The sequence below is a fragment of the Labrus mixtus genome, chromosome 14, assembly GCF_963584025.1.
Source record: "Labrus mixtus chromosome 14, fLabMix1.1, whole genome shotgun sequence".
NCBI lineage: Eukaryota > Metazoa > Chordata > Actinopteri > Labriformes > Labridae > Labrus > Labrus mixtus.
In genome coordinates this window covers 6613296-6629805 of record NC_083625.1, presented here as the reverse complement: position 1 = coordinate 6629805, position 16510 = coordinate 6613296, and the positions used below count along the sequence as shown (strand labels likewise).

The 16510-nt window shown below is 40.5% G+C and overlaps 2 protein-coding genes across 2 annotated transcripts; one reads left to right on the top strand and one right to left on the bottom strand.

Moving 5' to 3' along the window:
- The first annotated feature begins 880 nt into the window (after positions 1–880).
- Positions 881–5797, top strand: atf5a (activating transcription factor 5a). Its single transcript, XM_061056538.1, has 4 exons — positions 881–1116; positions 2000–2248; positions 2558–3749; positions 3841–5797. The coding sequence occupies exons 2-4, from the start codon at positions 2107–2109 to the stop codon at positions 4025–4027; spliced, it is 1521 nt and encodes a 506-aa protein (XP_060912521.1). The 5' UTR covers positions 881–1116; positions 2000–2106; the 3' UTR covers positions 4028–5797.
- Positions 5798–6687: 890 nt separating this feature from the next.
- Positions 6688–13859, bottom strand: stk36 (serine/threonine kinase 36 (fused homolog, Drosophila)). Its single transcript, XM_061056536.1, has 20 exons — positions 13705–13859; positions 13490–13630; positions 12217–12294; positions 11992–12122; positions 11666–11915; positions 11439–11532; positions 11125–11312; positions 10866–11038; positions 10699–10777; positions 9960–10091; positions 9708–9878; positions 9525–9616; positions 9338–9401; positions 9111–9221; positions 8941–9015; positions 8723–8840; positions 8509–8635; positions 8227–8407; positions 7106–8017; positions 6688–6901 (listed from the first exon to the last, which is right to left on the bottom strand). Exons 1-20 carry the CDS (start codon positions 13786–13788, stop codon positions 6806–6808), a joined length of 3297 nt encoding a protein of 1098 aa, XP_060912519.1. The 5' UTR covers positions 13789–13859; the 3' UTR covers positions 6688–6805.
- Between the last annotated feature and the right edge of the window lie 2651 nt (positions 13860–16510).

Genomic DNA, 16510 nt, shown 5'->3' with positions numbered 1-16510 from the left:
CCCGGTTTGTTTACCTCACACATGTGCTCAGTCTGCACTGCAGGAAAAAAAAAAAAAAAAGACAACAACACAGTGACGCGGTGCCTTGCCTACCACCGACCAATCGAAATTCACATGTAGCCGCTTCCAACCAATGAGAACAGGGCAGTTGAAGCACGAACAGCCAATCGCTCTGAGCGCGGAGTACTGATGCAACGGAGATGCAACAGAGTGCTACAGAAAAACAAAGTGCGCTGTGAATCAAATAGTCCCTCTCCAAAACAATACAAAGCCACGTAGTAGTAGTAGTAGTAGTACAGCTTTGAAAGTGTATTGGTGTGTGTTTAAAAGTCATGTCCAGGCAAATACGAGTTATCAGCTGGTTATGATGATGTATTCAGACAATTAAAGGGGCGATGTACGTCCTTAAATAAATTAAAGATAGGCTACATAGGCCCCTATTTGGCAACAACACACTACAGAAAACTATGAAAGCAACAACTTTTACCAGTAAAACTGAGGTACTACATTACGTGCTCGAAATTTTCCAGCCCCATAGAGTCATTGAAACCGTGTCTGACTTTTTCCAGTTTAATTAATATTCAATGGTCGGCTAAATTGCAACCCTCCGCACGTTTTCCATGAAAAGTTAGATTCTGTGCACATAATTTTATTAAATTATAATTGTTCAATAGCCTATATTGAATGATAATAATTTCACGTTGTGTATTTTCTTTCACCTTTTACATTACCTTTAAGTAACATTACTTTGAAAAAAAGCACCAAGGGAGGAACTAATAATAGTTTACTAAGCGGAGCAGTGGGTTTTAGGGATGTCCTTCGGTTGCAGGCGGAGGGAGGGGGCGGAGGGATCTACGCTGAGCAGCGCGGTCGTCCTGATGACGCAGTCGGTTGCTAGGTGTGAATGAACTGATGCTTTCTCACAATTAAGCTGCTCCTCAGTTTACAGGTCGTCCACAACAAAGCAACAACTCGTCCTTGTTTGTGCTGCACCGGACATTCAGAGCTAAAACATGGCTCTTTGAACTCGTTAAGTATTTTGGACCCGGAAAGAAGTCGTGCTTTGCTTTAGCAACGCACCTCCAAGAGCTCAACATATTTCTCTGCAATAATGGAGTAAGTCAGACTCTGTTTACTACTGTGCCAAGTTTGTTTTTGTAGTGGTGCAGGTATCAGACTGTTGTATTGGACTGTCAGAGGTAACAGCTGCGAGGGGTCCTTTGTTTGGCTGGTTTCCTTGTATTTATTTAATTTTAATGTAGAATATTTTACCAACTTTTCTTGCAATTTTGAAAAACCTCCCTCCAGGATTGTGGTTGTATCAGTGTTGTGTGGACGAGTTAACAATAGATAATTGTACATTGTTGGGTATGGTAGTTGAATATATTCTATAGATCGAGGTGCATTTGCCACTTTTATTTGTTGTTGTTTAATTCCACATAATTGTGACCTAAATGTTTAAAGATGAAGTGATTAAGCAGAGGTGAATAATTGTCAAAGAACATGATGTGAGGAGCAGCTGATCTGCATTAATCCAGTTTGATGATCAGAGAGACTCACTCAGGTGTAACTCTGGTGATTCTTGACAACAGTTTGGCCCTCGACAGCGTCACTGGGTCCCACGTGTTTTTTTTTTTTTTTTTGCATTGAGGCAGGTCAAAACCCAAAGGACACAGCCAGCTCTAACTTTTATATAACAGAGTGCTGTTTGTTTTGATTTTTCAGTGTATTTGTTATCAGAATTAGTAACATTAGTGGTGCACATTTATATAATTAATTAATAAGTCAGTTAGTAATAATAATATAACTGAAAAAAAACACGTTTCCAACATTGTCTGCAGGTGTGTGGTTTTGTCCGTTGTTGCTCCTCCATCAACAGCTTGAGTCATGTTGACATGCTTGCTCAAGGCGGCATGAGTGATATTCATGATACCATCAGTCAACTTTTATTGTCTCTGCCGCACATCTCTGATCCCTGTTTTGTGTTTTCCCCCTCCAGGTTTCATTATGCTCACCCTGCCCCGCTCTCTGTGGCCCATCTGTCATATCCCACTTGCGCTCATCACATGCTCGGACTCGGACTGAATCAAAGCCTCAGCAGACAAAATGATGGCAACATCAGCTCCTGTTTGGAAGAGTCTTCGTGTCTGCCCGGCAGACCCCCTCGCTCTCTCTCACCCACAGGCTAACCACAGCCAATCACAGGGGTGCAGGGGGGAGGTGTCAGAGGAGAGTCAGCACTTAATTGGTGAGTTGCAGCGAGCACGCTTTTTTATATTTTTCCCCATTTCAGGTGGGCTCGGCACTGCAGTACATTCGTCCTTCCTGAACAGTAAGTAATAAACTAGCTACGTCTGATATATCGATATGCTACAACTGTATTTTAAAAAAATCTGAATTTGCATTTACTGTTGTTGATCGGATTAAGTAGTGAGGTAGCTGTTTATGTTTGATGACTGGTATATTTTCCCACGTTGCATGAACGTTTTTTGTTTAGCTGTAATACTTTCAATTCAAACAATTCGTAACACTTGCATTTATTTTCTCTCCTTCATAGGTGATGGTCTCACTGACTGGATGACGGAAGAAGTGGATTTCTCCTCGTACCTCCCAAACCCTCCTTCCCCTCCCTCCTCCACCAATGCCTCCCTTCCCCCTTCACCCCTTCACAATGATATCCAGGTGCCCTCTGACTTGGAGGTCATGACCTCTCTGCTGCAAGAGGAACTCGCCCAACTGGAGGACTACTTCCTGTCTGAACCACTGCCGGAGAAAGCGCCGAGGTTGGGAAAATGCGACAGGGGTCCACTGCCGACGGGTCCTCAGCCGTTCACTCAGCTGCCATACGCATCATACTCATCATCCAGCCAATCGGAATCCAGCCCACTCCTTGTTACCCTGGCAACCGGGGAACTGGACCTGCTGAGCATCTGTGGCGGGTCCATTGGGCGATCCAAAATTCCACGACACGCCCCGTACAGCTGCAGTCGCCCCAGTGGGTGTGGTAGGAAACGAGTTTCTGACGGTGTGAGGTTCAGTGAAAGCTACGATAACAGTTTGTTGAGTTCCAAAGGAATTAACTCAGGTAACTCAGCGGTGACCCTTACAGGTAGCTACGGCTGTGTAGAGGACGAGCAGCTGGTAGGGAAGAGCTACTGTCTGGGTAGTGCAGTCGAGGTCAGGCGATGTGCCGTTCTACCAAAAGAAGACAAAAACTGCTGTTTCAGTCAAGATGTCATAGGTGGTGCAAAGGTTGTCGGTGGTGGTTTTGGCTTTGGTGGATCACTTGATGTCCAACATAAGAAAGAGGATCTGCTGATGTACAGCATGAGGGAGGTCAGCGGAGGCACTGCTAACAACGAGGTGCTGAATAGTATCAAAGCTAGCGTGGAGGTGACAAAAGCTAGTGTTTCTTGGAAATCAGAGAGCGGTGAAGGTTGTTTTATTCCAGGAGCACCACAGTCTGAGGCCTATCACAGCTTCTTAGGCACCATCAACGAGCAGGTGAAGTCAGAGAGTCTGCAGGTAGCAGCACAGCATGATTTGCACTGTAACTTCCTGGAGGATCAGGGTCCAGAGTGTCTTTTAATGGCGAGGGAGAGTCTGAACCTGGAGACGTTAGGGCACAGACAGGCATGCAGGCTGAAAGAAGACCACTGTGCTGTGAAATACGAAGTGGACATGGTGCCAGCTGAAGGCGGCGAGCGCAAACAGAAGAAGAGAGATCAGAACAAAACTGCTGCTCACAGGTACGAATCTTAATTTCTGCTTTATGAAATGTACTTTCTGAGGTTTTTGAAATGTGAAATCGGCATTATATCACTTTTTTCCTTTATGCAGGTATCGCCAGCGAAAAAGGGCGGAGCTTGATACGTTGGAGGAACAGTTGCACTGCCTTGAAGGGAGGAACCGGGAGCTCCGGGACAAGGCAGAGTCCGTAGAACGTGAAATCCAATATGTCAAAGACCTGCTGATTGAAGTTTACAAGGCCCGCAGTCAAAGGCTAAAGCAGGACTCATCAGCTTAACACCAAACTCCTGCAAGTACATGAACAGCAGGCGAACAGGGAAAACGTTTGTGTCTTTATGATTGTCCAAAATAGAATGTTGAATTTTTTTTATAATTTCACGACAGGTTGGATAAATGCATGCTTGACTAATGTGAATTATTTTTACATTTTAAATCAACACTCTTATCCAATGCTTCCATTGCTTCCGCAACTCTAATCACTTGAGCCTGCATTGTGGCATTGCAATGTTTTAAATGACAATCATTTTCAATACAACTCGCACTGCGTGAATCTACTGATTTAGATAGGGTTATTTCTTATGAAGTAATGTTATTTATAACACCGTTTTAATGTTTTAATAGCCTTACATTGGAATTGATGTCAGCAATAGAAGTTTTTTATTTTTTATTTTTTAAATTGTATTTACAACATTGTATCATCCTGTTCAAAAGCTTAAGCCTGGTTTGTTGTTGCTGTTATCATGTTAAACAGCATCACTTCTTCTTAAATTACATTTTCAAACCAAATATTTTGCATAAAAATACCAAACCATTGAAATAGCAAATTTCAAATTATTTAAATTTTAGTAAAAGTAAAGACAATTAAAATCTTAGAAATAGCCTCTGAAATACAGAGGAGCAAAGTGTAGCGTGTCATTGTTTTAACATTGACGATACAAACTTCAGGACAAAAGCACGTAGCTCATGTTTTACTTTTATTTTCTTTCTTTTTTTCCACAAGTTCAATCATTTACCTTTACCTTTGGTAGACAGTACTCTGTCTGCATTAGTTTTATATTCCCAAATATTTTCATTACTCACCTGTGTTGGCCCGGCAGTGATTGAAAATATTTATAAAATGTAATATTCTCTGACTCAAAGAGAACAAATTTATTACTTGCACTTTTTTGAAGGTGGACACTGGTGCTTTTTTTTTTGTGGCAATTTGTTTATTTAATTCATACAGCAAATTATAAAATCTACTTTGCAGCTCAGGATATGCAGTTTGTCCTTCAGTGCTACACATCTCAGCTGAGGATTCATGGCAGGACACTACAGAGTTCTGTTCTTCATTTGATTACCCTGCTGTGGGTTTCCCTGATGTAAAAAACACGTTTTCTTCTGTACAAACATTGTAACTATAGTGGAGATTTAGCACGCTCCCTCTGCATGTTTTTCTCACTCTCTTGGAATAGAAAATGTAGGATTTCAGAACAAGTCGGGGACTCTTTATCTAAACTGCTTGTTAAAGCAATAAGTTTTCTAGGCCTCTGGCTGATCTGCACTAATTTGTAACAACTTTTGTATGTTCAGGGAGTGGAGTGTGTTCGCCTTTTCTTTGTAGGAATTTACCTAAAAAAATCTCATTAGATTATTTGTGAAGGCTTTTGCAGTGTTAGCTTTAGTGTAAAATGATAATGTCAGAATTATTTTCCAATTGATTTTAGTTTTTTTTTGCCAAGCAAACAACCACATGTACTGTTCCACATGCCTATACTGAGGGTAGATTTATTTCTATGCATATTTATTTTAAGACAATCTTGGATAAAAGCGTTGACTAACTGATATTTATTATGTCTGTTCAGTTTGAAGAAAACAAAATCATGTCACATTGTTTGAGCCCTCTGCGGTGTACTATCAGCTGCGATTGTGAAAAACCAAAAATGTGAATTGAAAGCACATAATTAACGCTGTGTAATTTTATTTTCATTTAACCGAAAAATGCACATTTCCTCTGTGTGACTGCAACTTCTTTTTTCCACATTAAAAATAAAGAGTCGTAACTCAGTCCGTTGTGTTTTCTTTCTGACGTTTTTCAGCAAGTTTGGAGGAATTTACCAAAAACGATTAATGTGTGAGCTGTAATTGTGTTTTTAACCCGTTAATATTACTAAATCTTTTTTTCTTTTTTTTGACCTAGTGAAGAAACTTTACGGCCTTGAGGACGCTGCCATAAATTCAATCGGATTCCTCCGCCGGTGCAGCCTATAACACAATTAGGCTATGATAGGTGAAAATATAAAATCAGAATCATTATTCAGCCCGTCATATTGATTTTACGTCACTCGGGAGTAATTTTAAACTTCATTCATGACATTTAAAAAACATCCGAGAGACAAACGCCGTCTCTAAAAACTCCGTCGTAGTGATCCGTCAGGTGAAAAGGCCGAAATCAAGTCAATTGTGTTCATGTAGACCAAAATTACAACTTTACCTTAAATGTCTTCACAATCCGCACAACCTCCGAGATCATCAGGAAGATTTGTTCAACATTAAAAAAAATAACTTCGCCACAGCACAAAGTGTCACCTCCGCTGCCATGATTGAAGCACTACTTTCTGATACAAAATGTGATTCGTGTCTTGCTCTCATAGCGGCTTCGTGATTGGCACTGAGGAGAAAAAGACCAACTAAAAGAATTGCTTCTAAAATTAAAACTAAATCAACCGTCCTATTTTTATTTCTTGGTTACAGTTATAGAATAAACTGATCACTATTAAAGAACAACTGTTTCAAACACCTATTTACGACATTTGGTGACATCAAATATATGTATATGAAGACAAAAAGAAAGAAAGAAAGAAGTCTTTTTGCCGCATTTTGATGCATTATATCTTAATTTTCACCTGTTTCCTTTATGTGAATAACACACCTTCAAAAATCATTTTACACACTGAAAATGTTTACTCTCTTTAATTCTCTAACACAGTGTCTACAAGGAGGAAGTAGTTAAAAGAGAACAATTATATCCAGGTGACATCACAATCGGCTCTCACTCACAGTGACCAGGACTCTCTCACAGCTGTGCAATGAGCTGCTGATAGTCACAGTGTGGAGGTGCATGTTGTGAAGCCTCAAGAAGTTTATCACCTGCATGCAGAGACATCAGGACCTGCAATAGAGGCAAAAGAAAGTCACTTGAAACCATCCTTTTTTTTGTGGTGATAGTGCCAGCCTGTGCACAGGTGTGTGACAAACAGGTGTATTGTGTTTTACTTAAATCTTAAAGCATTCACAGCTCACATGACTGGTAAACACACAGACTACAGAAACAAGACTCATAGTGTCAAAATCTGCCCTCCTGTTCTTTAATCACCTGACGTATTGCGTCTTGCTGGCTGTACATTTGCAGGGTTGCTATGGCAGCTTGCCTCACTGCCTTGTGGGAATCGGTGCATGCAACCTTCAGGAGCAAGTTGGCAACGTCCTCATCCAACAACAGACCTCCAGCACCTTCGACATTCCCCAGGTTCCCCAGGGCGTTACAGCAGTGACGACGTATGAGGGCGTCAGGGTCAGTGATCAGAGAGGCCAAGATGGCCGCTGTCCTCCTGGCTTCCTCTGTCCATCTGCTCACCTCCTCCTTGTTCAATCCCTCTTCTTCTATGGTGGTCAAATCTCCTGTAGCCTTTGAGCGTGTACATGTGGGTTTATTTCGTCCCTCCTCTTTAACCCACCCTGCTGTGTCCCCCACTTTAAACCCTGCCCCTGCTGCAATGTGTCCCAACCAATTTCCGACCGCCCTGCAGGCCGCCCGCCGAACAGGCACGCAGGAATCACCAAGAAAATCTATCATGCTTCCAAACACGTCAGGAGTCAGAGTGTGCAGTGTGCTGGACCTGAATGGATCCAAATGTCCTAAAAGTCTGCATGTTGCAGCCCTGATTTGGTCAAAAGAGTGAGCCAGCGCCCCGTGCAGCGCCGAGGCCTCCAGGTGAAGCTGGAAGAGGGAAGGCGGAGGTGAACAACGGGCCACTTGGGACAACAGGTTCAGGAGCTCCGCCGCAGCTCCCCACAGCTCTTCCTCCTGCAGCAGGTCGGCGAGCAGAGAGCTCGCAGTTCTGGTAAGCGGAGCCTGACTTTTGGTCGCAGTTTTTCGGGGTGACACAAAAAAACCAAAGGCATTTTTTTCGAGGCGGGAGACAGAGCACTCGGGGTCACACAGGAGCAAACGGCTCAGCAGGGAGAGAGGCAGCTCTAACAGCGGAGCGGGAAGAGTTTGGATTACCTGTCAAAGCACGGAAAAACAAAATCATCCAGACAGCCTGTCACAGATCAAACAGCTGTCAACAAACAACACAACGCTCTCATAGGAGACATTAAGATGTACAGCGGTGTGTGTGCCTGATGAGAGCCTGTTGCAAGAGTTATCCTGTGTTGCATCAGAGAATTATGTCTATCAGTAAGGTCTCTATTGGAGCAAGTAAAGACCCTGACCTGCAGGAGGCTTACAACGATACCACAACTGTCGTACAGCTGGATGAGGGTGGACATGGTGTGCGGAGGCAGGTCCAGGGCGAATGGAAAACACAACAAGTGGCAGCTCAAGACAGACAGGCTGTCGTGACTCAGATCCTCCTCACGTCTCCCGGGACTGCCTCTAGCAAACAAATGAGGACTGTAGGGTATAAAATATGCCATTGTTAGCTCCAGGCTTAGCGGCTGTGCTAGTGCAAGTAAAACGTTGATACGTTAACATCAGGAAATCCGAACACCAACCAGTTAGTGCCCAGCAGCTGGCCGAGAGTGTAAACACATTTTGATTGGCAGTCAGAAAACAGAGGAACGCATGAGAGGGGATCTTTGGTGAAGACGTAGAGGGCCACAGAGAGAAAGAAATACAGCCCTAAAATCAAAAAGAAAAACAGTGTGAGAATAACATTATCGTTCTCTGAATACATTGTGTTAAACTGAATACATTCTGTGTATTTACCATGTGCTGAACAAAAGTCTGTGTCCGGCGTTGACCCTGTTAAAGAAGTACCAATTCTCTTCCACAGATCCAGAAAGAGTACTTGATCTAAATCTGAGGATCCAGGGATGTGTCCATGCTGTTAAAAGGAGGTGGGGAGGGGAGGCAAAACATAAATAAATAATACAAAAACAGAGACAAATATCCAAACTGTTTAACACATTTGTGTCATTTCTGACCTCAGTAAGTGTGTGCAGTAGTAAAGACAGGAGGCCATCACTCAGTCCCCAGCCAGAGGGAAGAGGAATGGAGGGCTGTCAAGTCAAAGGAGTCAATGAGGATCACTTTGCAAGAATAACTTTATAAATCTTGTCATGTTTTTTTATAACTTCTCTCAGAGATTCAGTACCTCACACGAGTTCAGAAGCAGGTTTTCCAGCAAGGGCGTGAGATTGTTCATATCGACATGGACATCCACATCATGTTGAATGAAAAGAGACAAAACGGAGGCAGCCAGAGGCTAAAGGAGAGATCACATAAGACATCCGATCACATCGGAGTTACACAACTGACAAGGTAACTTTTAAACCAAAATCACTGTATACTGTATATGAAGTAACATCAAAGGGAGCTTACTTCCAAACCATTCAGGTTTTGTTGAGTGAGGATTGTGATGAAGGGCTTGGTGAACTCTTCAAGTCTACCGTAAGAGAACAGACGATGAAATGTAATTGTTAAATAACTGCAGCGTACGTTAAATACTAACTGTAAACAAAATGTGTTGCAGTGAAGAAATAAAAGGAAAAAGGGAAATAAATCACACCTATGCTCTGCCTCCAACCAGTCACAGTGCTTCTCCCAGTACACCACGAGCACAGCAATCATTTCTCCGAGTGCAGGTACACTACACGGTCGCTGAGCGGGGAGAAAGAAAGTTCAAAAAGTCTGCAACAATGCTGCAGGAATGATAACAAATTGAAAAATGGCTCTGTGTCTGAGCAATAACCTTGTTGAAATTTGCGTTTTCTACTGCGTCACGGATCAGGTCAAAGAGGACGTGAGGCAGTCCGAGTTCACAGCAGACGTGGTGCGACTTCTCGGGGTCAGAGGCCAAAATCAGGTTACGTAAGACCGTCAGCGGTTGGTGAATGTGCTCTTTAACAACGCCACCTGATAACTTTGTGAAAAGAAGACTGAATGTGAAATTGGCGAGAGGTTAAATCAACTTTATGCCCTCTTTAAAACGTTGGATAGATACCTGAGCTTTAAAAGCCAATAACTTGGATTTCAGTTGAGGTACAATGTCACTGGAGTTTAATAAATGATGCTGCCGGCTGTTTGGATCTGACTCTTCAGTCAGTTTCTTCCAGTAGTCCTCACTGTCAACATCCTGGAAGGAAAGGAAATTAATAATACAATTACTTTTAATGCAACAAACACAATTTTATTATTAAAAATGTTATTGCTAGAAAATAATAAATATCCTATGATAATGAAAAAGACGTTTTAAATTGACATTCAAAGTTCCCATGGGGAGTTTTTAGCTGGGGGGGGAGGTTACACAGAAAAAAGCTGTTCAGCTGAACATTTGACTGTTAGGGTGCACTCACACTAGACAATCCCTACAGTGCGTTTGACTAGCGTGAGTGCTCCATACAGTGCTAGAGCACGGTGCACTTCCTTGGCCGTGGCATGGTTGGAAGAGGAGGGCTTCAGCACAGTACCAGTGGCTCATGCAAAATCACAAGCACGGGAATGCAATGTGTATGCGATGTATCAACGATCCCTGCCTTGCATAAATCGACAATTGTGCTTCAGCACGGTACGGGGAAACTGGGCCTAGTGTGAGTGCGCCTTTAAATGAAAGCTGGATGAGTTATTTGGTTACAAAGCAGTTCCTTAACATATACAGGACAAATCTGCAAAGCGACTGACTACTTCTCACAGAAGTTCTGAAAAGCCATTGTGAGTTGCCTGTGCGTTGTTGTATGACTAACCTCACTGCATCTCAGTACCCGCCGTGGCCCGACTTCTACAGATGGGAACTCCTGCTCGTAGTCCATGCTGATCTGACCCCTGCACAGGGGAAAAAGCCCATAACAATAAAAAACAGCTCATCCTGTTTGAGTGGTAATGTTGGTTTATTATGAACCTCCACAAATACCTGGGTTTTGATCTCATGCTGGCTTGATTCTTCGGGTTTAGACTTTGATTGTGGGGTGTCTTTAAAACGGGACTTGGGGCAATAGTGATATCAGTGGTGGAGGGTTTAGTTCTTGGGGATGCTGCTGCCATTGCAGAGTTGTCCCTTTCAGTTTCCACTCCATCATTCTTTCTCTGTAATTGCACACAGAGAGACTTAGATGTTCTCTAAGATTTCAATGTGACTTATTTAAGTAATAAAACATACATTTGTGACTCACTTTTGCAGCGTCACTGCCTGCTTCCTGGCCTTTAATACAATATTCCATCTGCTCCCGGACCTTTCGCAACAACATCTTTTCTCCAAAATTGGGTACCGTCTTTTCTGCAACTTGCTGAAGTTTTAGCGCCAGCATGTCTGGGCTGGGTGTGACCGTCAGAGGGCTGAAAACAGTCGGGTCTGACAGCACTGTGCCAACACATCGATACAGGGATAACACAGTGAAAATTAGACATCTAAATAATCTCAGGTAACATAGCAGCATCTGGTTTATTTAAAAAACTTCCAAATGTAATCAAAGGTTTTATGCATCACCTGAAACACCATCAGCTACAAATGGATGGTGCAGGAGGTCTGGCCATGACAAACGCTTCTGAGGGTCTTTGGTCAACAATCCTTTCAAGAAACTCTGCAATGGAAAAATCAGATTAACACATCAGGCTTAAAATGTCACTATTTTTTATCATCTGGCCTTGTTTGAAATCCCATCCTTAAATTGCTGATTTAGACCCATGGATGACTAGACAGTGGTTAAAGAGTACCGTGCAGGTGGGGCTCATACTCTCTGGCCATTTGACGGGGTCCCTCACTATAAGCTGTACCAGCTGGAAGATGGAGTTAGTGTAGAACGGAGGCGCCCCCGTGTGGAGCTCATACAGGATGCAGCCCAGCGACCAGAGATCAGCAGTGTGGTCATATGGCTTCTCCTCCACCAGCTCGGGGGACATGTACAGAGGTGTTCCCTTTATAGAAGTCAGCACCAAGGTGGAGACACTCATGGCTCGCGCAAACCTTCAGACAGTTTGAGTGCATATTGTTATTACTGGAAATTATTGATACAGTGCAAGCGTAATGACCATATACTTACCCAAAGTCACACAGTTTCACCACCCCACTTTTCCCCAGGAGTATGTTCTGCGGTTTCATGTCTCGATGAAGAATGCGATGGGAGTGTAAATAATACAGAGCTGAGACCAGCTGGCAGGCAATCTCACGCACCTTGGAAGAATGAACAAAAAAGCAAATGTTGATGATAAAACATGCAATGACTACATATGTGCATGTGATATTTCTGTGCACTGAAAATAAATACCTGGCTTTCTGGTAATTGCCCATCATCCTCAAGAATCTGAAATAACTGTCCTTCTGCATACTCAGTTACAACCACAACCTGTTAAAAAAAACATATACAGCAGTACTGGTCAGGGGATTATAAACTAAAATGTTAAAAACAGCACCCAGCTCAAGCTCTGTTCAGGTGGAAGAAGTCGGCTATAACCTGCGACATCACAGGCCAGAGAGCATCTCCACCCACAAGGCCCGCTACACCACAACAGCGTTTCCCCTGCTGCCGTGAGACTTGTAGCACAGGACATTAAGATGGGAAGGAAGTACCTCACCCCCACACCTCACAGACTAACTGGACAGTTGACCACCTCACAGTGCAATACAAGTGTGCAATATTAACCTTAAAAACAAAAAACAGTGCAATTATATAATGTGAAAAATATGTGTGCAATAAGAGATGTAGAAAGTTAGAGACAAGAAAACATATTTATATTTTCATTTCATTGTACAGTGTTCCCCTTTGTATTATATATTTGCTTTAATACAGTGTATAGCTTCTGTACAGTTTATTTTAAATCACTACAACTTATTTATTTTTACTTTTACTTTTTTTGTACTTTTCTACTCTTTTTTTCTTATAATGCTTTTCTTTTTTATGTATATATATTTTTTTTTTGTAGAAGCTGACTCAGGGAGAAACGGAAAAGCAAATGGCAATAAACATCTATTCTATTCTATTCCAAAATAATGACTTTATCAAAGAATCTGAAAAGATAACATTTCTGTTTTGGGTTCTAAGACAGTGGTTCCCAAAGTGGGGGTCGGGACCCCAAGGTGGGTCGCCAGCCACCAAGAGGGGGGTCGCGAGATGCCTTCCATAAAAAAATTAAAAATAATTTAAAAGTGCATAAATATATATATTTTTTTACCATTTTTGTAAATATACAAAAAGTAGTCCAATGTCATATAAGACAGTATCATTAAGTGAAATTAAATTTTTAATTCTTTTAGGCTGTTGTGTTATTTTGTGTTATTAGTTTTTGGATAGGTTTATTAGTGTGTGTGTGGCTGTCGCTACGTTATATACCTAACTAACCACCTTAAAGAACAGTGGGGGGGGGGGTCCCCAGTTTCTGTCACCCTTATTTTGCGGGTCACGACCTGAAAAGTTTGGGAACCCCTGATCTATTCTATTCCAAAATAATGACTTTATCAAAGAATCTGAAAAGATAACATTTCTGTTTTGGGTTCTAAGATGTTTTCTTTGTGTTTGTAATTTAAGGATTTAGTATACAAACCGCAGTTTCCGTTTCAAAGCTGTCGTAGAGTTGGACAATATTTGGATGTTGAAGGTCTCTCATGATCTCGATCTCCCTCTTCAGACTCCGCAGCTCCTTTTCTGAACGACCCACTTTATGCATGAATTTCAGAGCCACCACCTGACGGACACAGACGGTTTTTAAAAAAACACTGTTGGATACCTGAACTAACAAATCCCGTGTTAGAAACTTACTTGGCCAGTAAATCGTTTCCTTCCCTTGTACACTCGGCCGAAGGAGCCCTCACCAGCCAGCTCCAGGACGTGATACGAGTTCATGTCGCCGGTAGGGTCGTGTTATCTTAACCGGTGGAGCTGCACAATTTACTTTTCTTGTCCACAACTTTTTTTGGTAAACGATACAAGCTTAGAGAGCAAGTCTAGCTGCCGTTTCACAAAAGTTACACAAGACAAAGATAGCTTATATTAGACAGAAGTATTAATTTCGTATTAGTATGCGGGGATGTTTAATGCTGCACTTAAATAAGAAATTGTTGTTTTCGTTTATTTTCATTTTTTTTAAATACAAACGTTCAAACTGGCTCTTGCTTGGACAGCACCTAAGCAGGGGTCCTTAGCCTAGCAACCACTGCTGCGTGCATGGCAACGGGTTTAGAACGGAAAACAAATGAGGAGGAGAGTGACTTCATCGGAAGAGGGCGCCACACCCAGGTTATCAAGTTATCAACACATTTAACACGAAATGCTTTTATTTATGTCAGACATGCACTTCATACTGTATACATGTACTACATAAGCCTACTGTGTAGAATATATGACACATCTCCGTTTTGTGTGTTTGCTGCACCACTTAGTTTAGCCTACAATATATGGGGGGGGGGGGGGGGGGGGGGGCGATTGTAAAAACGTTGTTATATATATTTTCAATATTTAGTTAATATTCTTAACATTTAGCTCGTTTTACACAGAAATATTTAATTATATATCTAGGCTAAATGTAAAATATAAATGTAAATATTATATCTAAATGTTAAATCTAAATAAACATTTAGATTTAGATATAACATTTAGATTTAACATTTAGATATAGATTTAACATTTAACATTTAGATATAGATATAACATTTAGATATAGATATAACATTTAGATATAGATTTAACATTTAACATTTAGATATAGATATAACATTTAACATTTAGATTTAACATTTAGATATAGATTTAACATTTAGATATAGATATAACATTTAACATTTAGATATAACATTTAACATTTAGATTTAACATTTAGATATAGATATAACATTTAACATTTAGATATAACATTTAACATTTAGATTTAACATTTAGATATAGATATAACATTTAGATATAGATATAACATTTAACATTTAGATATAACATTTAACATTTAGATTTAACATTTAGATATAGATTTAACATTTAGATATAGATATAACATTTAGATATAGATATAACATTTAACATTTAGATTTAACATTTAGATATAGATATAACATTTAGATATAGATATAACATTTAACATTTAGATATAGATATAACATTTAGATATAGATTTAACATTTAGATATAACATTTAGATATAGATTTAACATTTAACATTTAAATTTAACATTTAGATATAGATATAACATTTAGATATAGATTTAACATTTAACATTTAGATATAGATTTAACATTTAGATTTAGATTTAGATTTAACATTTAGATTTAGATTTAACATTTAGATATAACATTTAGATTTAGATTTAACATTTAGATTTACATTTATATTTTACATTTAGGTATATAATTAAATATTTCTTCAACACTTAAACTTTGCAATTATTTATGTGTAAAACGAGCTAAATGTGAAGAATATTAACTAAATATTGAATATATATAACAATGTTTTTACAATCGGCACCCCATAACAACAAGGCAGTAGCCTAAACTGATGCCTTTTTACTTTGGAAAAACAATTCTCTGGTAAGAAACAGCTCAGTTTCAAACTTTATTTTAATTAGTGTACATAGCTTTCGCTAAAAGTAAGTGAAATCTAGGCCTAGGCCTTATGTAAGAGTTTGTGTTTAGCCTCAAGTATTGAACTCGTGCAAATGACCTTAATATCCATAGAAAGCTTAATACTTTTACATGTAGTAGGCTAGTAGACGGAGGGTACTTTGTGGCCACTGTCAGGCACCACATTATTTATTCAGGGATGTTGATTGGAAAAAATAATCTGGGATAGGCCTATAACAAGTCAGTGTATTTCCAAGGATAATTACATGATCTCTCAACAAAGCTGTTATCTCTAATAATTAATAACTACAGCCCAGAGACAATTAGCCTATAGTCTATTCACGAAACATAAAATGTAGCGTGGAGTAAAGTTAATCTACTCTTCAAACCTGTAACGAAGTGAAGCTACTTAAGTAAATGTAACGATTATTTATCACTGCTTTGCACTTGTGTCATTGCATTATGATTGATAGAACAGTAAAAAAAAAAAAAAAAAAGACCTCCATTCCTTCTATTGTCCACCAGGTGTCGTAGTGATCCAACCGATATCTGACCATTGCATGTAAGCCTATATTGAACCAGAGCCTGTAGTGCTCTTAGGGACATCAGCTACAATAAAGTACAGTGACTTGGGGTGTTGTTATAGTCCCCCCCCCCCCCCCCCCCCCCCCCATCTTTTCATATCACCTACCTATGAGGCATATGCTGATCCAGCCATCTGGTTTATTGAGTTTAACAACTGCATATTATCAATCTGGCCGAAACATGTAAATTTAGCCTACTATAGACTGTATAGATCTCTGCATGTCATGTGGCGTCAAATCTCGCATGCAGCATACCGACTGGGAGAAGAAGATCTGATCATGTCACAGTCACAGTGTGCTGGGAGCATGATGATAGGCCTGTTGTCTGCTCAGTTTCAAGCGGTCGCAGAAAAAGTCTGAGACGCGCATCCACTGAGCGCCTCCAAAGACTGCCCCCTTCACAGGAGAGATAGAGTTTCCATATTTGTTACACA